The following is a 27450-nucleotide window of genomic DNA, read 5'->3' as shown; positions in this document are numbered from 1 at the left end:
ATTCACTAAGGCTGTGACGAAAAAAACGATTTGCTTAGTGTGTCTTGGAAATAGATTATAGAAACCTAAGGTACTTTTTGATATGTCCTAGATGTATTTGAGACAGTCTTTCTGTGTGGCCTTTGCTTTCCTGGAACTCACTTTGTAGACCAGGCTGGCCTCGAAACCAGAGATCACTGTGCTTCTGCCTCTTTAGTGCTGGGAATATAATATATATATTTCTTTTTGAGATAGGGCCTCGTTATGTAGACCTGGTTGGATTGGAACTTGACATTTAGACTTGACTGTCTTTGAACTCCAAGAGATTCACCTTCCTCTGCCTCGTGAGGGCTGAGGTTCAAGGCCTGAGTCATTAAGCATGGCTCAGATATTATATGTATTCTAAGATCACTCGGAAGTGTAGCAGAATGGAGAGGGGAGTACTATTAGGCTCGGGGCTTGCTTTTACTATTGTGAATACCCTTCCAGAAATGTGACTTCTTCAAAAGATCTCCAACTCCTTTGGAAACGCCTTTCTCACATAGCACCTCTTAATAAAAGCATTTTTCCTGGGGACTCAACTCCTGCAAGCCTGTCTAGGTGCTTTTATGAGTATGGCTGTTTGCAGGAGTTACTCCAGTCTGGGTTCCGGGTAGGCCAGGCGTCTCCGCCCCCGCCTTAATGCCTGAGGGACAGCTGGCCCGACGAGCCCCGCCCAGGCTCCCGGGAGCATCTGAGACCCGGCGCCTGGCCTTGACTGGAGGCCTTCGCTGCTCCAGTTCACCCGTACCACGGCCCGCACCCCGGAGGCAGGCGGGAGGAAGACGATTGACCAGGCCGCCCAGTGTTTGGAGGAGTGCAAAGGAGAGAAGGAAGGGGCCTGGTGCAGCTTTCATAAACTGGTTGGGCCGGTCCACCGGAGCAGCCGTCCTCCACTGGCTTCCCTGGATGGGTTGTTATGGTAACAAATGACCGAACAGTCCCTTACGAATTGGCCAATGAGAACCGACCGTCCTTTGCACAGCGTCTCGGAGCAGGAGGTGTTGCGAAAGCCCAGTCTCGGCCGGGAAAGAAGGCGGCGCTTGGACGTATTGCGGAAGGGCCGGGGGCGGGGCCTGTGACACGCGCGGGCCAGCCAATCCCGCCTGGTGTTTCCAACGGCCCCGCCCCTTTACCGCACATTTCCCCTCCCCTAGTTCATTTCGCACGACGCAGCGGTTGGGAACACAGACATTTTCGGAGCTGGAGCCGCCACTGCCGCCGCCATTTTGTGTCTGTGGAGAAAGAAGCCCCGGCGGCGGCTGGAAGTAGACGGAGATTCCCCGTGAGGCTGCGGCGTTTCTTCCCCGAGGTTCCCCCTGGGTCGTCCCCCATCCCCCCTCCGCGGTCAGCATGTGGTGAAGCCGCAGCCGCCGGAGACCCGGGGAGCGAGGCCGAGGCGTCGGAAGGGAGGCGGGGTGTCGAGCGGCTTCAGCTTCGGCGGCGGCGGACCTCGGAGGGGGGCCGCGGCGCAATGTCAGAGCAGACGCCCGCCGAGGCCGGGGCTGCGGGGGCCCGGGAGGACGCCTGTCGGGATTATCAGTCGTCGCTGGAAGACCTGACCTTCAATAGCAAACCGCACATCAATATGCTGACCATTCTAGCCGAGGAGAACCTGCCCTTCGCCAAGGAGATCGTCTCTCTCATCGAGGCCCAAACCGCCAAGGTTTTTATACACCCCGCAGCCTCCTATTCTTCTAATACTCCTTGATTTTAGTGTCAGCCTCATCCCAGGTCTCGCTTCCATCCGAAGGGGGACGGAGTTCCTCCTTTCCAACCCCCCACCCCCGACTCGGGCTTGGTCTTTGGCCCCGGCTGGGAGCGTGGGCCTCTTTCGGGGAGGGAGCGGGGAGGATGCAGGGTGGAGCCCCATTTCCGCTTACCAACTCCCTATTTAGGCCACCTCTGAGTACGTCCCCACGCTCGCACGCATTGGGTTCAACCCTTTTCGGATGGGGGAATACTTAGAGACAGTTTGTGTTTTGGGAGCGAAAGAGTTAAAAACAAACCATCTTAAGCCCTTGGGAAGGTGGGGAGGGGCTTTCCCTCAGTGTCCTTTTTGGGGAATTGTGCTCTGTGGATTGGAAGGAGGTGAAGGGGGACCTGGGAGCGAGCTGTCGGTGGGTTGGGTATAGGGAATTGGCCCCGAGTGGAGCAGCGGCCTGTTAGCTCAACATGGCGCCTGCAAAGCACATGATGCGAAAGGGAAGAGAGGAGAAACCGTTCCCTGCCAGCCAGGCAGCTGCTCGCACCCGTCAACCCCATTTTGGGGTGGGGGCTGTTAGATCAAACTTTTATTCTCCTCTCGGAGGGTCTAATTTTGCCCCAGTGGTAGGGAAATTGGGCCGAGGGTGGGGTTTGGGCGTGTGGGGGGAGATCTTATCCAACCTGTAGGTGGAGAATTGGCCCAGTGGGTAACAAATACTTGGAGTTTCTTTGAAAATTTCAGTCCCTCCTTTCCTATTCTCTTTTTCTCCCTCCCCTGATAGTGAAGGCTTGCTTTTCTTCACCCCTTGACCGAAGTGGTCCTTTGCTACCTTCTGTTTTCCCTCTGGTCTTCCTTTTCTGTGGATTCATGTGGGAGCGATATGTCATTTAAGTAAAGTTACTGTTAAACTTAGTTATATTGAGTCTTAACCGCTTCCCAATTAATACGTTTTAAGTTACTTTTCAAGCTTGTACTTAAGGTTTAGTTTTTTTTTTCTCTAGTTGTTAGTGATTGCAATTATCAGGATGAGCCTCCTTTTAGCAGAGTGAACCCCTTTTAAAAGGCCACTTTTAACAACAACCACCAATATATTGTTTAGAGACGGTTTCTGTCTAGTGTACAACTGAGTGGTCTGACTCTAATAAATGGTTTTGAAATGTGTGACTGGTATTATAAAATTTGTGAATAAAACATATAAAATATGTATTTGTCTTTTTTATTTACCTTTGTAAGGTGTAGAATCTGTTTCCAAGAATTTTTACTTATGTGGTTGTGTGTTTTAAACAAAAGTCTTTAAGTGACTTGGGTTCATTCTTCTTTAGGTCCATCCACTCTTTTGGGTAAATCAGTTCACAAGATACACGGTTTCACGTGGTCCTTTCAAACCTTAATTTAAAGAGGGGGAAGTTTTTTTTTTCCTTTAAGGGCTCAGCAAATTTATCGTGTTCATTTTGACAGCTAAAACAAGTCTTCACCTTTTCCTGTTGAATGCCTCTGAAACAGATGTTTTTTAAAGTATGAGGTTTAAGAAGGAAGCGCTCCTCATACTCAACTTTTTTGTTCATAACCACATTACATGTTGGCAGAGAAAATGTATCTTTTTTCCTTGTTGAAGACTTAACATTAAATACCTTTAAAAAAAGAACAGCACTTGGATTTATAAGAACAAAAGTTTTCAAACTATATTTTGGGTATTGATATTCACAGCACCTAATATTTAGCAGCTCAGATTGCCATTCAAAGGAGACAGCTTCTTGCTGGTTTTAAAATGGATCTACAAGACCTTGGAGAACTGAAAACTTTATGCAGACTATATTGACCACATAAAACTTGTATTTGTATTTTGTTACACAAAGTGGTGAAAATAGGTGGACTATTTTCTGGTGAAAGTAAGCGCAAGAGTTTTTTGGGCACATGCTTCCTGGTTATTTTTGTAAAGCCAGACTAAGTGGAAGATGTAAAGGTCACTTTGGGGAAAGAATCTTAATCTGGGTTGGGGGTGAGGGGAGGGTTTGCCATTATTTGGTAGCAACTGGCTTGGTTTAGTGCTTCTGGGAGTGTATGTTCGTGTCCTTACTCTTTAGCATCTCAGCAAAACTAAACTAATGGACTCACACCTAATTTCAGTCTTCTCGTAACAGTAGGGAAAAGGATATTACATAGGACTTCACTTGTACAATAAAACTAGCCTATTGAACAAATTGTGGTGTTAAAAAAGCCTATTTAAGTACAAAAACAAGACATGATAAGGTGAAGACACACCAATAAAACATTTGACATGTTGGTATTTAATAGTTTGCCCCCACACAGTGACTTTGTGAACCCTTTATTAGCACATAAGTTCTTTTTAATACAGAATTACTCAGATGTTTCTTTAGTCAACTTTGGTTGTAAAGGTGATAACAGAAGCAAGAGCATTTCCACACACTTGTCAGGGCAATTTATTTTATGAAGTATGACATTGTATACCCCAGAAGTGTGAGCCTGCCCTAGCTACAGGTAGCTATGGGTAAGTGTTCAGCTAGTTTCATATACACATGGGGTGGGTAATTGGGGGTTCACCTAAGTTTTGTTTTCTTAAATCATGGGTACTCCTGTGGAGTCAGTTAACAGCTTATATGGCATGTGTGTTAGTGCTTCCCAACAAGTCTGTGAACCTGCTGATGCTTTCTGGAAGCTTGCTGTACCTTCTAAGAGCCAGTGGTGGGTAGACTTTGAAGTTCAACTGGGGCAACTTTACCCTGGAAGGGCTGGTACCTTTATCAGCATCACCACTCTGGCTCAGCACAAGTTTAGAATCCTTGGTTTGTGCATGTAAGAGGAGAAATGTTTCGACGACAGTCCATGCTGTGAAGAGAACCGTCAGGACATCCAGGTTTCCAGTCCAGTTGAACCTGACTTACATGACTCAGCGGCTCCTCTATCCAGTTTTTCTTGTATCAGTAACAAGCTTGCACTTCTGCATGTTTGTGTGCAAGGTTTAAGCGTCTTGCCATTGACTTCATATGTGAAGTGTGTTTAAGTTCATTATTTGGATTATAGAAAAGTAATTTAATTTTATAGGTAACAACAAAGTTTCATAGACTTTTTAACATATAAAATTGTCCAGCGAAACCAGGGCATCTAGCAGAGTACTTGATTGATTTCAAGGTACAAGATAAACACTGATGATCCCCAAGCTGACACTTGGATTACAGAAAATATTTTTTTCCTCTCCTTTTATTGTCACTTTGAACACGGTTTACCAAATGCACACAATTTTATGTTAAGTATAAAGTACTAGAGATAATGGTTTTTTTCTCTTTATAATTCTGAACTTTTTTTAATGCACAATTAAAACATTGTTAGAAACAAGTACTTTTGAACACTTAAAGGCTTAAAAAGTTAACATCAAAAGATTTTGTACCAACAAAACTAGAGGTCTGTATTGTAGGTTTAGAAACACTTTTAAAAGTAATTTTTTGGTGGTAATTCACTATACTAAACTTTTCAGTTTCTTTTTTATACTTTAGGCTCCTTCCTCAGAGAAGCTTCCAGTTATGTACCTTATGGATTCTATCGTGAAAAATGTTGGAAGAGAGTATCTCACTGCCTTTACTAAAAATCTAGTTGCAACATTTATTTGTGTGTTTGAAAAGGTATATATATATATTTAGAAACATTTGAAAAAGTTTTAAATGTGTTCCAGATTAATAAATACTGGTCTTGTGTTGGGTTTTCTTGGGTGGTGGAATGTTTCATTGTTTTGGACATTTTACAGTAAAGTGCCTTTTTAAAGAAAGTGACAAATGATAGTTTTTTTATTCTAGAGTATTAAAGTGGATGGTGTTTAATCCATTCAAGATTTGAGTATACCCTTAATTAACTTGTATAATTGTGTATTTTTGAAATGTATTGGTTATATGAAGTTATTTGTAGAATATGGATGAAAAGTTAGCTTCCATAGTGCCTAGTTTTGTAGTTTAAATAACTGGTGTTGGGGAGTGGAAAGCATGATCCTCCTGTCCCTCAGTTCATAGTTCCTATTAAGTCCCTTCCCCACAATGGTTTTTAGAGTTGTTACCTTGTTAAAGTGTTAAAGTTACAGGTATGTGTGAATGGTGGACCAGATAATTGCTTTAAGTTATTCTGGAAATACTTTAATTCCTCTTTAGTGCTTGGGAGAAATGCTTAATAGCTAGAAATTGTACATTTCCATTGTGATATTGTAACTGGTCATTTGGTTAGCAGGAGGTGTTTTCTGAAGCAATAGGGCCCTTGAATATATTTATTTTAAAGATTACTAACATAGTTGATGTCATATTTTAATACTTTTTATAGAACGTACCAGCTGTCTGAATGGTAAAATTGGGTAGTAGGGTTATTTAAGTGGGTAGAAAAGAAATAGTATATAGAGGAGTAGTTTTGGAAAGCTGTATTTCAGGTATTAAAAAGTGTCAGTGGTATGAATATTTGTAGATTTTGCTAAATACTAGTTACTGGAGGATAAGGACAGCCCACTTTGTAATAAGTAGGGGAACTTAACCTGATTTAAATTTCAGTATGTTCCAATTATTTGGAGGTTTGGTTTCTAGTATTATTATAGTTAATAAAAGTGACCTTGTAAATATATTCTCTAAAAACATGAATATAGATAAAGGGCCAAAGTTAAAAACTTGTGTAAGTACTTTTTCTGTTTTCTGAAAATCTTATTACATACATTACAATGTGAACAGGCAAGATATATAATGCCCATTCTTGCCTAGGATTTTGCGAATAAAAATTATGAGGGTGTCTTCTGTATCCAAAGTAGTAGTTCATAGATAATAGTCATAGGATATTGTGTTTGGTTGTTAAGATAATTTTCTCTTTTTAACTATTTGCTACTAGCAAGTAACATAAAAAAATTAACCATCAGGTAAACCAATTTCTGGCTTTATGTTTTCATCCAGTAAGTTTATTAGGAATATATCAAGCCCTAAAATGTAGAGCCTTTTGTGCTTTTGAAAAGATAAAAAGTTTCCTGGCTGCTTGCTTAAAGTCTACTAGATAACTACTGTTCTGATTTCTTTTGAGAACTAAAAAAATTAGCAATCAAACGTGCTTTTAATAAGTTTTTATGTACAAATGGATAATATGTGAGTTGGAAGTAGCTTTATACTTAAAATATATAACATTTTATAGTAACTTAACAAGCCAGAGAATTATTCTGTTGTTTTAGGTGGATGAAAATACTAGAAAAAGTTTATTTAAATTACGTTCCACATGGGATGAAATATTCCCTTTGAAGAAACTTTATGCCTTGGATGTCAGAGTCAATTCATTAGATCCTGCTTGGCCTATTAAACCTCTGCCTCCTAATGTGAATACATCTAGCATCCATGTGAATCCCAAATTTTTAAATAAATCGGTAAGTCTTTATGTGAATGATATATATGGTAGTACAATTTGACTCTCAAGTATTAACTTCTGTAAACGTTCCAAAAAGCAAAAAACTAGAATCAGTTTAAATTGAAAAAGTAGTAAATGTGTATGTGTAATCACCATATCTTTTATGTAACATTTGGCATTTTAAATCCCTAAGCACTTTTTTGTGAACTTTTGTATTGGATATTTGTGACTATGGAAAACAGTAAGGTAAAGTTGATAATTTTTGGTTGACCTTTGGCAGGTCTAAATAAATGTTTTGCTTAAAAAGTCTTCTTTTCTTATAGCCTGATGAGCCTTCAACACCTGGCACAGTGGTCAGTTCCCCTAATATCTCCACTCCTCCCATTGTACCTGATATACAAAAGAATCTCACCCAGGAACAACTAATAAGGCAACAGTTACTGGCAAAACAAAAACAGTTGCTAGAACTTCAGCAGAAAAAGCTGGAACTGGAGTTAGAACAAGCTAAGGCACAACTGGTAAGTAGGGGAAATTTGCTATTTAAATCTTTATAATAGGGAAACACTTATTTTGTAATTTGAGTATTTTGACTTTAACCTACTTTAATTTAAAAATTATGATACTGATTAAGCCAAACTTTCATATCCTTATTATAGAACACTTGATTTTGAACGGTATGCTTTTTTCTCAATATGTTCTTCTAGATTGATGTCTTGGGATGCAAATGTGTCTATTGTGTGTGTAATATATATGTATATATTATATATATTGTGAATGTATGTGTTGTGTATGTGTAACTATATATACACACACACACATGTGTATTAGGATCGGTACTGGGATCCCTATTATACATAGTTCCAGGTTTGATGGCATAAGACTGTAATCCTAGTAGTTGGGAATAGGAGGCAGGAGAAAGAAATTTAGGGTCGTCTTTAGTCACATAGCTAGTTTGAGGCCAGCCTGGGCAGCATGTCTTAAAACATTAGGAATAAAAATACAACTCTTACTAGATTAGCACTAAGTTTTGTTTTACAATTGTTTTTAATATGGTTTTAATATTTCAGTTCTAAGATAGTGTATTATGGTGAATGTCTTTAAGTAATTTTCATGAACAAATCAGGTTTCTAAAAGTTTACAAAAGTCATCAAAAACAAAGAAATGCAAGAGCATATGTGCATCTAAGTTTGAGATTGAGATGTAGGAAGACAGAATTTTATAAGTTCATTAACATTTTGAGAGGAACTATCTTATGACAAAGTTTAATTAGAATCATTCTATGTCTTGTGCAGAACAGTTGTAGTTTAGTCATTTTACTGTTTTGAGCCACAGTCTGGTTTAGAATCATAGATGATTTTGAGGAATTATTTTTTTCATTGTATTAGAAATTTTATTCTAAAATGTAAAGGGCTGGTAAGAAGTAAGGTCATTTATTTTCTTGGACTCTTCATTATATTCATACATTAGAAGTAGAATATTGGGGTTGGGGATTTAGCTCAGTGGTAGAGCGCTTGGGCCCTGGGTTCGGTCCCCAGCTCCGAAAAAGAAGTAGAATATTGCCATGCTTGGTGATAATGTGTCTTTAATTCCAGAACTGGGAGCTAGAGATAGGCAGACCTCTCTTTGTGTGAGTTCCAGGCCCTCGAAGGTTATATAGGGAAACCCTTAACCCCTCCTTTTGTCCCCTTCCCCACCCAAAAGTATGTATTGTTAATGCAGTATTAATGCAAATGGATATTTGGAAGTGTTCTAATATAATCTGTATAATGACAAAAAAATAGTCTCCATTGGTTATGGTATTAACATGAACATTTTGTATTTCAGGCAGTATCTCTGAGTGTTCAGCAGGAGACAGCCAACTTGGGTCCTGGTTCAGCACCATCTAAATTACATGTTCCTCAAATTCCCACTATGGCTGTTAAAACTCCCCATCAGGTCCCTGTACAACCTGACAAAAGCCGAGTGGGTCCCTCCTTACAAATGCAAGATTTGAAAGGAACTAACCGGGATCCCCGACTTAACAGGATGAGCCAACATTCTTCCCATGGCAAAGAGCAGAGTCATAGGAAAGAATTTGTAATGAATACAATAAACCAGTCTGATATTAAAACAAGTAAGACTGTGCCCTCTGAAAAACTAAATTCATCCAAGCAAGAAAAAAGTAAATCAGGTGAAAGAATAACCAAGAAAGAACTTGACCAGTTAGATTCTAAATCTAAATCTAAGTCTAAATCACCATCACCTTTGAAAAACAAATTATCCCACACAAAAGACTTGAAAAATCAAGAATCTGAAAGTATGAGGTTGTCTGATATGAACAAGAGAGATCCACGATTAAAGAAGCATCTTCAGGATAAAGCTGAGGGCAAAGATGAAGATGTAAAAGAAAAGAGAAAAACTGCAGAAAAGAAGGATAAAGATGAGCACATGAAATCATCTGAACATAGATTGATTGGCAGTAGAAGTAAAATCATAAATGGCGTTGTCCAAAAACAAGACATGGTTACAGAAGAATTGGAAAAACAGGGGACAAAACCAGGGAGATCAAGTACTAGAAAGAGATCGAGATCAAGGTCACCTAAGTCTCGGTCACCAATTGTACATTCCCCAAAGAGAAGAGATAGACGGTCACCCAAACGAAGGCAAAGAAGTATGTCTCCCACTTTGGCACCCAAAGCTGGAAAGATGCGTCAGTCAGGTCTTAAACAGTCACATATGGACGAATTTCCACCACCTTCCAGGGAAGAAAGAAATATTAAGAGAAGTGCTAAGCAGGATGTTCGAGATCCCAGACGACTCAAAAAGATGGATGAGGACCGGCCTCAAGAAACTGCAGGTCAACATTCTATGAAGTCAGGTGGTGACCCAAAGGAGAATATAGAGAATTGGCAAAGCTCTAAGTCTGCCAAAAGATGGAAATCTGGTTGGGAAGAAAATAAAAGGTATGTTGCTGATGTTTTTGTTAAAATAAAATGTATGATTTTTATTTCGATGTTTTTACTTTATTAAGGCAATGCTCAATCAAACGTTTGTCATGTTAGCATGAACTCACTTAGTAGTATGGGATGGCCTCCGAATAATGACAGTCTTACTACTTTAGCCTCCTTAATGCTGGGATTATAGGTGTGATTCTTCATTCCTGGCTTTAGCATACACACTTAAAAGGTAGTGTTAATTTAGATATTAATTGGATATTACAATTAATTTTTTTAGACAAGCCAGTGGGTTAACTATATTTCATTAGATACTTGTAGAGAGGTTTACTCATCTTCTAGAGGTGTTGTATGTTTATATGCAAGAATCATAGTTGCTTGTTTTTTGTTTTTAATTGTTGGTGTTTTTCGACAGGGTCTAGCTATATAACCCCACTTGGCCTGGAATATGCTAGCTAGCCCACTCTTGTCTTTGAATTTATGATTCTACTCCGTCAGCTTGGTTTATTTATTTATTTATTTATTTTTTACTTTGTGTGTGTGCTGGTAGTACTGCTGGTAGGGGTCAGACCTAGTATTAAACCTAGATAATCATTGCCCTGAATTAAATCTCTGAATTAAAACTCTAAGAATCAGAATTCTTTATTTAGCTTGCTTTTTTCGAAATTTTCAGAAAAACTTTTATGTTCCTATTTTATTTAACCAGATCCTTAAAATATCCTTAAGTATAGCCTGGGAGTTTTATTTTTTAAATAAATGCTTCGAAGTAATACTGCCTTTGTGGTTTCAGCTTACAACAGGGAGATGAACATAGTAAGCCTCCTCATCTAAGGCATAGGGAAAGCTGGTCAAGCACTAAAGGAATCTTGTCACCTCGAGCTCCAAAGCAGCAGCATCGATTAAGTGTAGATGCCAATCTTCAAATTCCTAAAGAATTAACTCTTGCAAGCAAAAGAGAATTACTTCAAAAGGTACTATCATTAATTTCATGTAGTTATTTTCTTTTATTCAGTTTTTAATATTTTTTATATTTAAAATACTTAATTTTGTTTTATCATCCCTATGCAGACGAGTGAACGTTTAGCATCTGGTGAAATTACACAGGATGAGTTCCTTGTTGTTGTGCATCAAATTCGACAGCTATTTCAGTATCAAGAAGGTAAACATAGATGCAATGTACGGGATAGTCCTAAAGAAGAAAATAAAGGTGGATTAAAAAAGAAACCTCTCTTATCTGATGCTGAATTAACCTACTATGAACATAAAGCAAAACTGAAAAGGACACAGGTTCAGCATTCATTTCCAAGACTTGATCTCTTAGATCCTGATATTTTTGACTACCCTTTGACTGATGCCTTGTTGTCTGGAATAGAATGTGAGCCATCCAAAAGTAAACATGCAAGTAGGAATAGTGGAGCACAGTTTGACAGAAAAGAACAATTTAGTGAAAGAGCAAGACGTCTTTCTCCTATATCTGGGAGTCGTACTTATGCTGAGAATCTTTCACCCCATGAGGGCCGGAGAAGACATGACGAGCAAGTCTCTGCTAAAGGTAGAAAAAGTTAAATGAGATTATGCCTATTGAATCACACAGCAGTGAAGGGAAAATGAACAAGCTAAGTGGGGCTGGATTTTATCACGGTTCAGACTACCTTTTTGTGTGTGTGTGTGTGTGTGTGTGTGTGTGTGTGTGTCTGTCTGTCTGTCTGTCTGTCTGTCTGTTTTGTTGCCTTTTCTCATGGAAAGGGAAGGGACCTAGTTAATAATTTATAAGATCAGTTATATTAGGGACTTCATTAAGTTTTTAAAAAAAAAAATTGATTAAATCCACAAAATCCAAGGAAATAAGTTTTATTTTAGCTTTACAAATAGGAAACAAAACTAGAGATGTTAAGTAATTTGCTCTCAAAGTGAAATGACAAGTACCTTGATAGGATGGGAATTTTTTAATCCTAGGTATATCTGAATCAAAAGGGCATCTTCTTAACTTACTGTTGCTGTCTGTCTCTTCCCTACCCACTAATATAGTGAGATAATCTTTGGATAGGTTTTAGATAACTATAAGAAATAGAGATAAGTGGATATAAATTCATTTTAGTGAAAATGTTTATTTTTCTTTTTGAAAGGTGTACGAGAGGAGCAGAGATCGCCATTTAATGATCGTTTTCCACTTAAGCGACCTAGATATGAAGATTCAGATAAACCATTTGTAGATGGCCCAGCATCAAGATTTGCTGGCCTTGATACAAATCAGCGACTTACAGCTCTAGCTGAAGACCGACCGTTATTTGATGGACCTGGTAGGCCATCTGTGACGAGAGATGGCCCAACCAAGATGATTTTTGAAGGACCTAATAAATTAAGCCCTAGAATTGATGGACCTCCTACACCAGGTTCTCTTCGGTTTGATGGGTCACCAGGACAAATTGGGGGAGGAGGCCCTATGAGATTTGAAGGACCACAAGGTCAGTTAGGAGGTGGGTGTCCTTTGAGATTTGAAGGCCCTCCAGGACCAGTAGGAACACCTCTGCGGTTTGAAGGGCCAATTGGTCAAGGAGGAGGAGGTGGTTTTCGTTTTGAAGGTTCACCTAGTCTGAGGTTTGAGGGATCTGCAGGTGGTTTACGATTTGAAGGACCAGGGGGTCAGCCTGTGGGTGGTCTCAGGTTTGAAGGACATCGTGGTCAACCTGTGGGTGGTCTCAGGTTTGAGGGACCTCATGGACAGCCTGTGGGCAGTCTTAGATTTGATAATCCTCGAGGTCAGCCTGTAGGTGGACTCAGATTTGAAGGGGGTCATGGTCCATCAGGGGCTGCAATTAGGTTTGATGGGCCTCATGGTCAGCCAGGTGGTGGTATCAGATTTGAGGGCCCTTTGCTACAGCAAGGAGTTGGAATGAGGTTTGAGGGTCCCCATGGTCAGTCTGTAGCTGGTCTGAGATTTGAAGGACATAATCAACTAGGTGGGAACCTTAGGTTTGAGGGACCACATGGTCAACCAGGGGTTGGGATCAGGTTTGAAGGACCTTTAGTTCAACAAGGAGGTGGAATGAGGTTTGAGGGTCCTGTACCAGGAGGTGGCCTGAGAATTGAAGGGCCTCTGGGTCAAGGTGGTCCTAGATTTGAAGGTTGTCACTCTTTAAGGTTTGATGGACAGCCAGGTCAGCCATCACTTTTGCCAAGATTTGATGGATTACATGGCCAGCCAGGTCCTAGATTTGAAAGAACTGGTCAGCCAGGTCCACAGAGATTTGATGGGCCACCTGGACAGCAGGTTCAACCGAGATTTGATGGTGTACCTCAAAGATTTGATGGGCCACAGCACCAGCAAGCATCAAGATTTGATATTCCTCTTGGTCTACAAGGAACCCGATTTGACAATCATCCTTCACAAAGGATTGAATCTTTCAATCAGACTGGCCCATATAGTGATCCACCGGGCAATGCTTTTAATGTTCCATCTCAAGGACTACAGTTCCAAAGACACGAACAAATATTTGATACACCTCAAGGACCAAATTTTAATGGACCACATGGCCCTGGAAACCAGAATTTCCCAAATCCCATTAACAGACCATCCGGACACTATTTTGATGAAAAGAATCTTCAGAGTTCTCAGTTTGGAAACTTTGGCAATTTACCTACACCAATGTCAGTAGGAAATATTCAGACATCTCAACAGGTAAGCTGTTCTAGTTGTTCTAAAATTATGTGGTAATTACATAGGTAAGTAAACTTAGGACAGATTTGTAGTCTAGGCTGCGCTCAAATACTCTGTGTAGCTTAATTCTTAAGGTTGAGTTAACTTTTTTCTTTTTTAAAAAAATGTTCTTAGTATTTGGGAAAGGCTTTAAAAACGTACGTTATGGTGTATGTTCTTTTTTTTTTTGGTTCTTTTTTTCGGAGCTGGGGACCGAACCCAGGGCCTTGCGCTTCCTAGGTAAGCGCTCTACCACTGAGCTAAATCCCCAGCCGGTGTATGTTCTTAATATACTTAATGTAACACCTGGATATTTGGAAAGCGGGGTGAGAGTTTTTGGGGGGTGATATTTGCCACTTATATTCAAATGATTGTAGCTCTTCCAAGATACTGAATCTTCTCAGTTTTTCTCTTCATGTCTTCCTTCTAACGGAATGTGTGCACTTATTTTTAAAAGACCATAGTTTATGTTTTATGTGCCTGTTCTTGCAGGTGTGTCCAGGTGACACACAGGCCAGATGCAGGGCACTGGAGCTCCTGTGGGCTGCTTTATATGCCTGCTGGGACCTGGGTCAGGTTCTTTGGAAGAGTAGAGCAGAAAGCACTTCTAACAACTGAAGTATCTTTTCAGTCCCTATTTCATATCATTTCATTTCTTTGTGAAAAGGTCTCATTTAGCCTTGACTGGTATTGAACTCTGTGTTCCATAGGGTGACTTTGAACTTGCGTCTCCTGTCTCCACCCACAGAGTGTTAGAACTACAGCGTGCCCATTGTTTCCAGTTCTGGGGGTTAAACAAGGGCTTTGTGTGTGGTAGGCAAGCACTCTACTGTCTGTGCCACTAAACTGTTTCTTACTTAATTGTACTTTTGTGTGTTTGTGTTGGTGTGCATATGTGCCATGGTGAGCTTGTGGAGGTCAGAGGGAAACTTGTGGGAGCACTTTTCTCCTACCCATGTGTGAACCAGGGGTCATCAGGCTTGATGGCAAGCACCTTTCCCCACTCAACTGTCTTGGTTGAATTTTTTTTTTTTAAAGATTTATTTATTGTATGTATGTGAGTACACTGTTGCTCTCTTCAGACACACCAGAAGAGGGAGCCACCGTGTGGTTGCCGAGCCATCTCACCAACCCTCTTTTTTGTTTTTTTCATGCTAATTCAATGTTTTAATGACCTCCATTACCCTGCACAACTGTTGAGCCCTGATTTGCTTAAAAGAAAACATTAGAACTGATTCGCTTTGAATGTTTCTTTTTAACCAAGAATTTCTTTAGTCTGAGTTAAGAAATGAAGTTGTATATATCTTTATAATTTTGAATTTTCAATTTTCACAACACTTTTAGGTACTCTAGTTGGATACAATTGCTTGATATTAATCCCCACACGGTAAACTTGCTACCTGCCTTTTGATATGTGGTAGTCACATGAACGTATACAGTCATCCTTCCATGTACTTGTGCATTTTTTGTTGTTTTAAATGAGTCTTCCTTGAGCTCAAGCTGCCTAGAGCTTGCTATTGGAGCTCAGGCTGCCCTTGAATTCTCAAATCTCCTGTCTTAGCTTTTTAAATTGTTCAGTTTACAGGCCTGTCCATCCATCCTTGGCTTTATTTTGCATACTTTTTTTTCAAGGTTTATTTGTTGTATTCTATGTGTATGAATGTTTTCCTACATGTATGTATGCACACCATGTGTATGTAGTGACCGTGGAGGCCAGAAGAAGGCATTAGATTCCCGCCTGGAACTGGAATGACAGGTGGTTGGTTGTGAGTCAATCAGGGGGGTGCTAGGAACCAAACCTAGGTTCTTTGTGAGAGCAGCCAGTGCTCTTTAAACCACTGAACCAACTCCAGCTTTTTGTTTGATTTTGAGACAGGGTCTTTCTCTGTAGCTCCATATGACCTGGAACTCAACTATGTAGAAATGAGATTGTCATTACCAAATGCCGTACAATTTTTAGTCTTTTTTTTTTTTTCCTGTGATGTATCAAATTGGTTTGTATGTGTGTGTCTGTGTGTGTGTTCATTCATGTTCTACACTGTTGTCACAAAGATAGTGATCAAGATTTATAAATTATAACAGTATATATAATATATACTATTCATATAATAATAGACTAAAATATTCATGTAACTAAGTCCAAAGTACTAAATTTGTATGCTACTACAGTACTTATTTTACTACTTTATTGCAATCTTTATCTTTATTGCAGTCTTAATCTGGAGCTTGAATTCAGAGACTCTAAACAGATGATATACCACTAAGCCATAATTTAAGGCCTACACTCAGATTTGTTTTTTTGTAGCTAAGGCCTTAACTCTATTCCATGCTGTCCAGACCTCAAACTGTATAGTTCACTTCCATCTCAAATTCAAGATAGTTGCCCTGTCTTAAACCTCTCAAGCACACTGGGATTATAGATGTGAGCTACCATCCCCAGCAGTTTTTTTTTTTTTTTAAATTCCCTTTGATGACTTTTGGTAATATACTGTGAACTCCCGCTATAACCTTATTCAAAAATGATGGCCAAGTAGGATGACTGCTTGAAGTTCACATTGTTTTTTTTCTTTGCTTTTTCCCCCCAAGACATAGTTTTATTAGCATAACTCCGGATGGCCTTAAATTTGCAGTCCTCTTGCCTCAGTTCCCAAGTTACCACTCCTGGAATTGTAGTTATACACCATCATACTTGGTTGAAACATAAAACAGACTTTTGAGTGGAAAATATTCAAGGTTAGGAATTCTGGCTTCAGTTTTGTTAAGTAGCAGCTGTGATTATGTAAAGGTTTTATTTCTGGAGGCCAGTTCAGTTCTTCCTTTTGTGAAATAAGAAAAAACATACCAAGGGAAAAGTGACTTGTATAGCATAAACACATTTCATTTTTTTTGTTTTCTTTTTTTTTTCGGAGCTGAGGACCGAACTCAGGGCCTTGGGCTTGCTAGGCAAGCGCTCTACCACTGAGCTAAATTCCCAACCCCATATAAACACATTTCTTTATACTTTGAGAAAGTACCCCCCCCCACCCCCAAGGTTTCTCAGTGTAGCCATGGCTGTCCTGAAACTCGCTGTAGACCATACTATCCTCAAACTCAGAGTCCTGCCTCTGCATCCTGAATGCTCTTTTATGTCATCCTTATTTAAAGGAAGTTTTTAACTTAGTCTCAGTTCCTTATAACTCTGAAACAGATAGAATTATTAGAAACTATTAAAGTTTGTGGAAGTACACCAGTTGTTACTTTCTAAATCTTTATTATCATAGACTTGGGCCTTAGAACATTTTTATGTGGTAGAATGTTATTAGAAATTTATAGAGAGACTGTTTTTAAAATTAACACTTATCTTAAAGGTTCTGACTGGTGTTGCTCAGCCAGTTGCGTTTGGCCAAGGACAACAGTTTTTACCAGTTCATCCACAGAATCCTGGAGCTTTTATTCAAAATCCTTCAGGTATGTATTTCTGAACTGTGTGATATTTTCAAGACATAACTTTTGTTCAATAGCTTTTGGTTTAGAAAATGGCATTTTTGAGAGATTGTGTTCAATTTGTAGAAATTTAATCTGGGTAAAGTGTTTTATTCTTTGAGTTTATGTTGTTGTATTAGGTCATACAAACCTTGTTTTACAGCTAGAGATGATTAGATTGGACATGTAGACTAATCAAGAGGGAAGAAAATGTAATGAGTTGAGGTTTGCTAGAGGAATGATAATTTTTAATTTTATTATATTTTTTAAAAGATTTATTTATTTTATATATGTGAGTACACTGTTACTATACTAGAAGAGGGCATCGGATCCCATTACAGATGGTTGTGAGCCACCACATGGTTGCTGGGAATTGAAATCAAGACCACTGGAAGAGCAGTCTGTGTTCTTAACCGCTGAGCCATCTCTCCAGCTAGAAGGAATGATTGATAATTTTGTTGTGATAGGCTGAAGAAAACTATAAACAGAAACTTTAGTTGATATTTGTAGCTTTTTTGACTGTGTGTATTATGATCTAGTAAACATAATACTGGGGAATATTACCTCATAAAGTGGTTCATTTATAAGTTTTTAATGGGTGAATGAATAGAAAAAACCCCTAATTTCTTAGCCAGGTCTCCCGATAGGTATTTTTGTTATTTTAGAGTGACTTATAACTAATAATGAATTTTAAAATTAATTTTACTTTGTGGTAAATGGGAAATATATTTTTGTGTACACATACACACACACGAGAGAGAGAGTGTGTGAGTGTGTGTGTGTGTGTGTGTGTGTGTGTGTGTGTGTGTGTGTGTATACTGCTGTGATACTTGTTTTAGTTTCTAAATTGTAAGGCCTGGGTATATAATACAGTTCAGTATTAGAGCACAGAACTTAACCAGCATACATGAAGCCCTGGGTTCAAAACGTTTCTAAGCTGTTTTAGAAACATACTTTTGGGAGTAGATAGTAGCTTGGTTATAGATCATTGGCCGAGCATGTACAAAGCCTTGAATTCCATACCATACGCAAAAATCTTCCAAACAAAAGACACAACCAAAGAAACAACTCCCTCCAAACACATGATACTTTGAATATAATTTTGTTACTGACTTCACAAAGTTTTAAAGAATTTTCATAACTTACAAACTAGGGAGGTTCTAATGAAGCTACAATTTATGAATTAGTTCTTAAAAAAATTCTGGGGGGCTGGAGTTGTCTCGGTGGTTAAGAGCACTGACTGCTCTTCCAGAGGTCCTGAGTTCAATTCCCAGCAACCACGTGGTGGCTTACAACCATCTGTCATGGGATCCGATGCCCTTTTCTGGTGTCTGAAGACAGTGACAGTGTACCCACATACATGAAATAAATAAATCTTTAAAAAAATTAAAAAAAATTTTGTCAATTTAAATTCAGTACAAATTCTTTTAATTTCTGGATGGACAATTAGGGTTAGTAAGCAACCCCCATAGTTGTGGCTGGGTCAGGCATAAACAAGTGTTATCCTTGTTCAATTTTTCTTCTATAAAAGGAGATAGTAGTGTCAGTATTTCTTGGAAGAAATATTAATTTCTTAAAAGTTTAAAAGAAAAATGAGGTGTGTGAAAAGTTTTAAGTGCTGTATGAATATATTCTTCTTTAGAAACTACTTTTTCTTGTTGAATAAAGAATTTGTTGGGGATGTAGAGATAGCTTAGAATTTAAGAATATATACTGTTTTTGTAGAGGACCTTTTTTAGTTCCCATTACCTACATCAGATAGCTCATAACTACCAGAAATGTAACTTGAGTTATAGTGAGATCAAGTACCTTTTGTCTTAATGGGTACTTGTGTATGTACATACAGACACACAGTATGCGTACTGGTCTCTAGGCACTTGTACACATGTGCCTACACACACAAATAAAATTATTTAGAAAAAGTTTGTCATGTTGAAGCTGATGACATAAGGTTTAAGAACTATATACTTTTCTTATTTTTAGAATATTGATATTTATTTATTTATTTAGCATTTATATGAGCCTTGTTGCAGATGAAATGAGTTTGCTCCCTGTGGGAATATTGGTTGAGGCATTATACATATTTTTATATTTTTCTTAAGTTCTACTGGTTCTTTCAAAAAGTATGAACTATTATTAGGAAGCTGTCTTTCAGATTCTCTTAATATTCTTTAATTGAAAGTAATACTCTTTCCATAGTTCTATTCTTGTTCATTTGCTGCACTGCATGGAAAGCTTTGTGCTAGGAAGAATTTAGTAAGATTCATCCTTTGAAGAACTTTTAGTGTGACAGATATGCTCTCCCCTTTATGAACTGTATATTGTGCCAAATAACACCTCATTGCCTTACTAATAGTATTTATTTAACCTTCACGTCAACCTCAGACAGGAACTATATTAATCCTCTTTTACAAGCAGTAGAAATTTAGGCCGCAGTAAGCAACTACTTTATGTCTCGCAATTAGAAAGTTGAGTGTCTAGCTAAAATTCTAGGAGTTAGTAGCGTAATATTCTTCTTTATCTCCGAGGAAACATGGATACTTCCAAACAAATGAATAGCTAATTATCCCCCTTAGACATACAAATAGTTCATTCTCATGTTGAACTTGTGTAAATGCCATTGTAATTGATTATTGAGGCAAACATTCCTGCATTTAGATACTTAATTTGAATAGACAATTATATTATATATGCACACTGTAGTGGATTTATCTAATGATCAAGGGTAGCGCCTATATGTATTATGGATACAAGTTGATTCTGCCTTTCAGTGGAATAGTTAATAGCATTTTTTTCCTGGAGGTGTAGTCATATGGTTAACAGTAGAGTAAACACTTAAATATTACTTAATTTTTACATAGGGTCTCACTATGTAGACCAAGTTAGCCTCTTAACAGATCTACCTGCTTCTGCTTCCTGAGTGCTGGGGATTACGAGGATACATCACCATGTTCACTGTTTAAAATAGTACTAGAACCCAAACCTAGGGCCTTTGAGTTTGCTAGGTAAAGCACTCTTCTGCCTACCTGCTGGCCTACCTGCTGGCCTTGTTTTTACAAATGAGTTAAAGGATTAGTTATTAGCATAGTGCTAGCAAGATAATGGGTTGGGTTGAATTTGAGAAGATTGTTGTCTTACTCAACTTGTTAAAGCTTTGGTAAAGTTGATAGTGCTTAGCAATGGTTTGAATTCCTTGGTGAGGCCAGCTCAATAAGTATCAGATGGGTAAGTGTTCTAGGCTTCAGGGCTCATACATACCCTTTCATCAACCATTTCTCTGGTTTATCATACCATGGAACAACAGCAGTACTCCATTTGGCTGTTTTTTTTTTTTTTTGTTGTTCTTTTTTTCGGAACTGGGGATCGAACCCAGGGCCTTGCGCTTCCTAGGCAAGTGCTCTACCACTGAGCTAAATCCCCAACCCCGGCTGTGGTCTTTTTAAAGAGACACTTCACTACTTAATCTTTAGAGAACTACTTTTTGAGGTGTTTAGATCAGGGCTAGTGAAATAGAAAGGTGGAAGTTGGTCTTAGAAACTGTGCTGCATGCATAGAAGGATCATAAGACTTATTGTCCCTTGAATCCTGCTTTATTTCATGTGCAAGTAACTAGACAAGTGATAAAGTGACAAGTAATACCCCCCTTTTAAAAATTGTAAATATAGGGGCTGGGGATTTAGCTCAGTGGTAGAGCGCTTACCTAGGAAGCGCAAGGCCCTGGGTTTGGTCCCCAGCTCCGAAAAAAAGAAACAAACAAACAAAAAATTGTAAATATATAAAAATTATTTAAATATATTAAATGCTTAAAAAGTTAAAATAATTTAATAACAAATTTGATAATTTAAAATATTTAAATATTTTTAGTTTAAATAACTTAAAATGTTTTAAAAATAAATTTGATAATTTAGTAAGTTTTATATATGATATGTATATCATATATATAATTAGTCTATACACTCACACACAGCTTTTATTATCCTGGAATATTTTTCAAGTAATGATTTATCAGCCAAAAAGAAAAGTTGAACTTGTTAAATAATTGAACACATCATTACAAAGATTTATTGTTGGTGGAATATCTCGAAGAAAGCTATAACTTTGAAGAAATACTTAATATGGTATGAATCTTTATATCTTTTATATTAAGAATTTTTTTTTGTGTGTGTTTTTTAAGGCGGTCTTCCTAAGGCCTACCCTGATAATCATCTCAGTCAGGTGGATGTAAACGAATTGTTTTCAAAACTGCTAAAAACAGGAATTCTCAAATTGTCACAGCCTGACTCAGCTACAGCACGTGAGTATGGTTGTATACATTTGTATACACCAAGCTTAAATACTATTATTATGGTGTATAGTAGGTTATTGTAAAGTTCTACTCTTGAATACATTAGTATACCTTGTAATATCTTTTGAAAAACAAGTGTAATTTTTTTATAAGGAAAATGTTAACAATATCTACAGATTGAACTATCCTCCTGGCCTACTGTTTTAGTTAACATTACTATAAATACCATATACCGAATTTTACTAGTCCTTCGGTATTTGAAAATAATTTGAATGTTGAAGAAAAAAGATTTTAAGAAATTTCTTTAGGTTCCTTTGCCAGTAATTGTCATATCAAACACTTAATGCTTGTAACCAGTGTTTTGCTATAAAGAACAGAACAGAATGTGATATTGAAAAATGAATCTTGTCGACTGCAGAGGTAAATGAGGCTGTTGCTCAGCCTCCCCCTGAGGAGGAGGAGGATCAGAATGAAGATCAAGATGTTCCAGATCTTACTAATTTCACAATTGAAGAATTGAAGCAGTATGTGATATTTTAAAATTTTTACTATTACTGTGCATTGTTTCTGTACTTGTGTGTGAGTGGAGGTATTACCTACCATGTTTGTGTAAGTTAGAGAGCAAGTTTTGGGAGTTGGTTCTCTCCTTCTATTGTGGTTTCTGGGGGTTGAACTCACACCATCAAGCTTTTGTGAAGAGTACTTTCATCTGTGACAGTCATTTAGAGAACAGTGGCTTGAATCATACCTTTTACCTGTGCTCAAGTTTAAATATTAAGGTACTTATATTCATGCCTTATTTCATGTTTTTTTGTATTTATTTATTTATTTATTTATTTATTTATTTATTTATTTATTTATTTATTTATATCATTTTCTACTTTCTTTTTTGAGATGTCTTGTTAGCCTGAGCTGAACTCTGAATATTGGGATTACAAGTGTGAGCCATCCTGCTTCTAGATAGCAAGGAACAACTGTAAATAAAACGCAAACATTAGGGTCTGGAGAGACAGCTCAGTGATTAAGAGCACATACTGTTTTTTCAGAGTCTCTAACTTGGATGCCAAGCAGCCACATCAGCCATGGGGTCTGACAGTTTTATACTCTGGCACCTGCACCATGTGCACATTTACACATATAAATTAAATATAATTTAATTATTCTTGTTACACATTAAACTTTATTACTTATAACTTTAACTATTCTTTAAACTCAAAAAGGTCATTTATTTATTCAAAACATTAATAATTGTAATTCTCTTTCTGTTCTTTCTACTAATCATGTCTTCTCTTTATTGATAGTAACTTCATATTAAGCAGTTGAATTACTGTTGCCTTGTTAGGGAACCTATAGTGTTTCTCCATTTTTAGCCAAAAGAAAATAAGTAACCAAGGCAAATTTATAAATAAGAAATAGGCTCCAAAGCTAAAGTAAAAAGGGTCAGTAACAAAGTAATTTTTACATAAATCTTTCTGGTTTGATTTCTGTTAAGATATAGAAAACTTAAGTATTTTGTTTTTAGCCACTGTCATGTCTTAAAACTTGAAACTTTCTTTTTTCAAAATAGACGTTATGACAGTGTAATAAACCGGCTGTACACTGGGATTCAATGTTACTCTTGTGGAATGAGGTTTACGACATCCCAGACAGATGTTTATGCAGATCACTTGGACTGGCATTATCGACAGAATAGAACTGAGAAAGATGTTAGCAGAAAAGTCACTCACAGACGTTGGTACTACAGTCTAACAGTAAGTAATCCATATGCCTCTGAGTAATCTAGATGTCAGTTATACTGAAGTGTATGTTTAAGTAATTGCTGAAGGTTAACATGAACTTTCTGAATAAAACTTTATCCGTGGATTATTTTTTAGATTTATGATTATTTTGTGTATGAGCATCTTGCCTGCACCTCCATGAGATCTGACACCTCTAGCTTCCTTGGATACCTGTACCCATAAATCCTTTAAAATATTTAAATTTCTAACATTTCTTTAATATTTGTTGGAGCTTTTAGTTCTTCTTTAAAGATGAAATGCACTTATGTAGTGCTTGAGGAGGCCAACTAAGGGTGTTGCCTTGGAACTGGAGTTAACAGATTGGTGTGAGCTACCATGTTAGTGGAACTGAACCCTGGTCCCACAAGAGCAATAAATGGTCTTAACCATTGAGCCATCTGTCCAGTTCCAAAATAAATGTAAATGAAACTGTGAAGTTTATCTTGTTAGTGGTATCTTAGAGTTACTAGGAAATTAGCATTAAGATTTCAGTCAGTGCCTGATTTGGCGACCTGTAATCTTAGTAAGGTGGAAGGCTAAGGCAGGAGGAAGATTGCCAGTAGGCCAAGCATAGCTACGTGGTTGACAGCTGGGCTACATATGAAGACCCTGTTGGAAAGAGAAAAAAGATTAGTTATAGGGCTCAAAGAAAACAAGTATATTAAAGTAACATCAGAGCACATTGTATGAAAATGTACCCATAACTTTAACATGATTACAGTTATGACAAAACTGTAAAAATGTGGATAGAAATGAACCTAATCTTTTACATCAATTTCTTTTAAGGACTGGATAGAATTTGAAGAAATAGCTGATCTGGAGGAACGTGCAAAAAGCCAGTTTTTTGAAAAGGTTCATGAAGAGGTTGTCCTTAAAACTCAGGAGGCTGCTAAAGAAAAGGAGTTCCAAAGTGTACCTGCTGGACCAGCTGGAGCAGTTGAGGTAATAGAATGGTGTTCGAAATTCCTGTCTCTGGCAGTGTACCTCACATCCTTTTAAGTCATAAACATGTTTTATCCCTGGCATGGTAGCACAGAGGATCAGGGTTCAAGACCAGGCCCAGCATATTGAACTGGATGCCAGCCTAAGGTACATGAGACATTGTTGTAGCAAATATAAAAATGATTTCTTGTTAAGGTTTTTAAAAAAGCCAACAAGAAAGTCTTGGCTGTTTCATGACCAGTTTGGGTTGGATGCCATCAGTGACTAATAGTGAAATGTTAATAACCTTTTTTTGTGAAAGGCTGGAATAATCCATAAAACTTTTTTTTAGATTTTCTAAAATTTCTTACTCAAAAGGTTTGTTTTTATTTTAATGAACAATGTAAATTTTATTTTATATGCTTCTATTTTAGAGTTGTGAAATCTGTCAAGAGCAATTTGAACAGTACTGGGATGAAGAGGAGGAAGAATGGCACTTAAAAAATGCTATTAGAGTAGACGGAAAGGTAACTTTCAGTTCTTTATACGGCATTGTTAATGATCATGTTTTAGAATAACTCACCCTTTTGAAGATGATTCATAGTCCTTTCTGGGTTTGTTTAGTGAAAAGATACTGAACTTCAAATAGTCAATGTTTCCTTTAGAGGAATTCTAGCAACCATATGGTTCTATACTTAAACTGGACTCAACTAAACTTTCTGTCTTAACTACATTCTTATAATCATAACTGTTATTCTCTTGAAAATAGAGCTAGACATTTTAAGTGTACAAAGCCAGGTTTAAAGAAATGGTTTTTCACTCTAAGTTATGTTAGGTTAAAAGTTTGGATATTTTTTTTTTTTGGCCAAATGAATTTTATCATCTCTTGGTTTAAAAATTAAAGAAAAAAATTCAAATGTATTAAAAATGAACATGCATGTAATAACTATTTTTTTCCTTCTTCAGATTTACCATCCATCATGTTATGAAGATTATCAAAATGTAAGTTCTTTTTGGATAGTGTATATTTTTATTTATATTAATAAATTTTATTTTAATTTTTTAAAGTTAGTAGGTTGTTTATTAGATATTGGCATTATGCTCTGATGTACATTGGTTTATTACTGATAAAATACAATTAAAATTCATAGTAATGTTTACTTCTAGTTTTGTTTACTTGAATCTTTATAACTTTTACTGGACAACCAGACAGAAAATTTGAGAACTAAAAAGAATCACAACGGGCAAAATTTTTAGGGCTCTGGGAAGAACTAATTTTTTTTTTAATGTATTTAGTCACTTGGTAGAGGGATGATATTTTGAAATTTGTTAGGCTAGGCATTGGTGGCACATACCTTTTAATCACAGCACTTGAGAAGCAGGAGGATCTCTTGAATTTGAGACCAGCCTGGTCTACATAGTGAATTCCAGGATAATCAGGACCACTTAGCAACACTGTCAATAAATAAAAATATTTGTGTCTGTATTTTCATGTGAATGCAGGTTACACATATGGAGGTCAGAGGACAAACTTAGGTGTTAGTCCTTAACCTTTAATGAGTCTCTTTTCTTTTGTGATTATACCAGTCTAGTTATTTTACAAGTTCCCAGGGATTCTCTTATGTATCTAAATTTTATGTGTGTCCTGGAGATTTCAACTCAGGCCCTTACACTTGCATGGTAAACTTGCATTTTATCCACTGCATCATCTTCTCAGCTCTAATAATACACTTTAACTGATGACTTATATAAAATTGTCAAAAACATCAGTCTAGTAGCCCCAGAAATTCAAATTATTATATCTATATCTTGACCTTGACTTTTCTAAACCAGTGGAACATGTTGACTACTCATGGCACTGGTTTGATATAGATTTTAATACATATTTAGGTCACTAAAAGACTAGAGCTTCCCTAGGGTGTTTTTGATGCAGGGATTTAAAAAGATCTCAAAAGACTACTTAAAATCCACATAACAGACTCACAAAATTAGGATAGGATTGTCTTTTGTATTATAACAATTACCTACTGAAGCCTGTCTGACTTTTAATGATACTAATGTTAATGTACTCCTTGCTGAGTACATACTGAACAGTGTTATTAGCTTGTAGGAAGCAAGCATTGTAATTGAATGTCGTAGTCCTTTGTCTGAACTCTTAGAAATTGTTACTTAATGGTTTGAACCTTTATTAGTACTTATAGGGATTTTCATTTTGTAGACATCTTCATTTGATTGTACACCATCTCCCAGCAAGACACCAGTTGAAAACCCTTTGAACATTATGTTGAACATTGTCAAAAACGAATTACAAGAACCCTGTGAAAATCCCAAAGTTAAGGAAGAACAAATTGATGCCCCACCAGCTTGTTCAGAAGAAAGTGTAGCAACACCCACTGAAATTAAAACAGAAAGTGATACAGTTGAGTCAGTTTAAATAAAATGAGAAAGGTATGCTTTTCTTTTTTAACAAAGGCTGCTGTTGGATCTAGGTGAAGAATTTTTTTATGTATATATAGACATATCTATATAAATTGTCTAGCTGTGGCAGGGCCTTCAGCTATCATTTGGTTAATAAATACATTTTAGTATTTGCATTTCCTACTGCCTGCACAGTTTCAGGTGCTTGTTGTGTGAAAGTTCTGTAGATGAGTGCAAATGTAACAAAATGAAATTGTATGTGTACAAATGTACGATTTTCACTTGTGAACTGTAAATTATAAATAAAAATATTTTTGCTATCCATGGAGTGTAATATTTATGCACACCATCAAATAAAGACAGTGTTTCTATACTTTTATTGGGCAAGAATGGAACTAAACAGCAATCTTAACACGATGTTTTTTTCTAGTAGCTTCCTGGGACTTATAGCAGCAAAGTTCAAACTTAGTTTTTCTCAAATAGAAAAGCAAGATTAAAAAAAAAAAAAAAAAAAAAAAAAAGGACATGTGTGCTTACATATAGATATGTATCTCCAGCTAGACTCACCCACAATGTCCACTTTTGGAAAGTATGTTTATTCTTAAACTTGGACACTGATGCCATCAAGCAACTAACAAATATATTTAACTACTAAAAGTGATTTTTCTTTTTAGAAAATATTTTTAAAATTGTCAATTTAATGCAGATGAACACATTTCTATTTTAAGTTACAGGGATTCTGTGTAAGAATGTTCATATGAAAAACATGGTTAACTTTTTTCTTTGTTGGTTTTGATTGAATTAGATGGATAACATGAGATGTTAATATTCATACATGTAATAAATTGAATGATGAACAA

The 27450-nt window shown here is 37.3% G+C and overlaps 1 protein-coding gene across 2 annotated transcripts; it reads left to right on the top strand.

Moving 5' to 3' along the window:
- The first annotated feature begins 223 nt into the window (after nucleotides 1-223).
- Nucleotides 224-27450, top strand: Pcf11 (PCF11 cleavage and polyadenylation factor subunit). Of its 2 annotated transcripts, none has more exons than XM_008759657.4 (16): nucleotides 224-1684; nucleotides 5239-5364; nucleotides 6927-7115; nucleotides 7420-7614; nucleotides 8921-10038; nucleotides 10820-11000; nucleotides 11098-11581; nucleotides 12156-13708; nucleotides 17074-17173; nucleotides 21363-21482; nucleotides 21892-21997; nucleotides 23041-23224; nucleotides 24038-24193; nucleotides 24607-24699; nucleotides 25139-25174; nucleotides 26391-27450. In XM_008759657.4, the coding sequence occupies exons 1-16, from the start codon at nucleotides 938-940 to the stop codon at nucleotides 26604-26606; spliced, it is 5604 nt and encodes a 1867-aa protein (XP_008757879.2). In that variant the 5' UTR covers nucleotides 224-937; the 3' UTR covers nucleotides 26607-27450. The 2 variants fall into 2 exon arrangements, with proteins under 2 accessions (XP_008757879.2, NP_001414361.1); NM_001427432.1 differs by having other exon boundaries at nucleotides 1208-1684; nucleotides 11098-11188.

The sequence above is a fragment of the Rattus norvegicus genome, chromosome 1 (genome assembly GCF_036323735.1).
Source record: "Rattus norvegicus strain BN/NHsdMcwi chromosome 1, GRCr8, whole genome shotgun sequence".
In the NCBI taxonomy this organism is placed as follows: domain Eukaryota; kingdom Metazoa; phylum Chordata; class Mammalia; order Rodentia; family Muridae; genus Rattus; species Rattus norvegicus.
This window is presented reverse-complemented; position numbering and strand designations above follow the sequence as displayed.

Bases quoted from the DNA above. Each gene is read 5' to 3' on its own strand.
- Pcf11 (XM_008759657.4), top strand. From the start codon at position 938: ATGGTAACAAATGACCGAACAGTCCCTTACGAATTGGCCAATGAGAAC. The intron at 10,039-10,819 runs GTATGTTGCTGA...TTGTGGTTTCAG, and splicing joins GGTTGGGAAGAAAATAAAAG to CTTACAACAGGGAGATGAAC. The intron at 24,194-24,606 runs GTAATAGAATGG...CTTCTATTTTAG, and splicing joins GACCAGCTGGAGCAGTTGAG to AGTTGTGAAATCTGTCAAGA.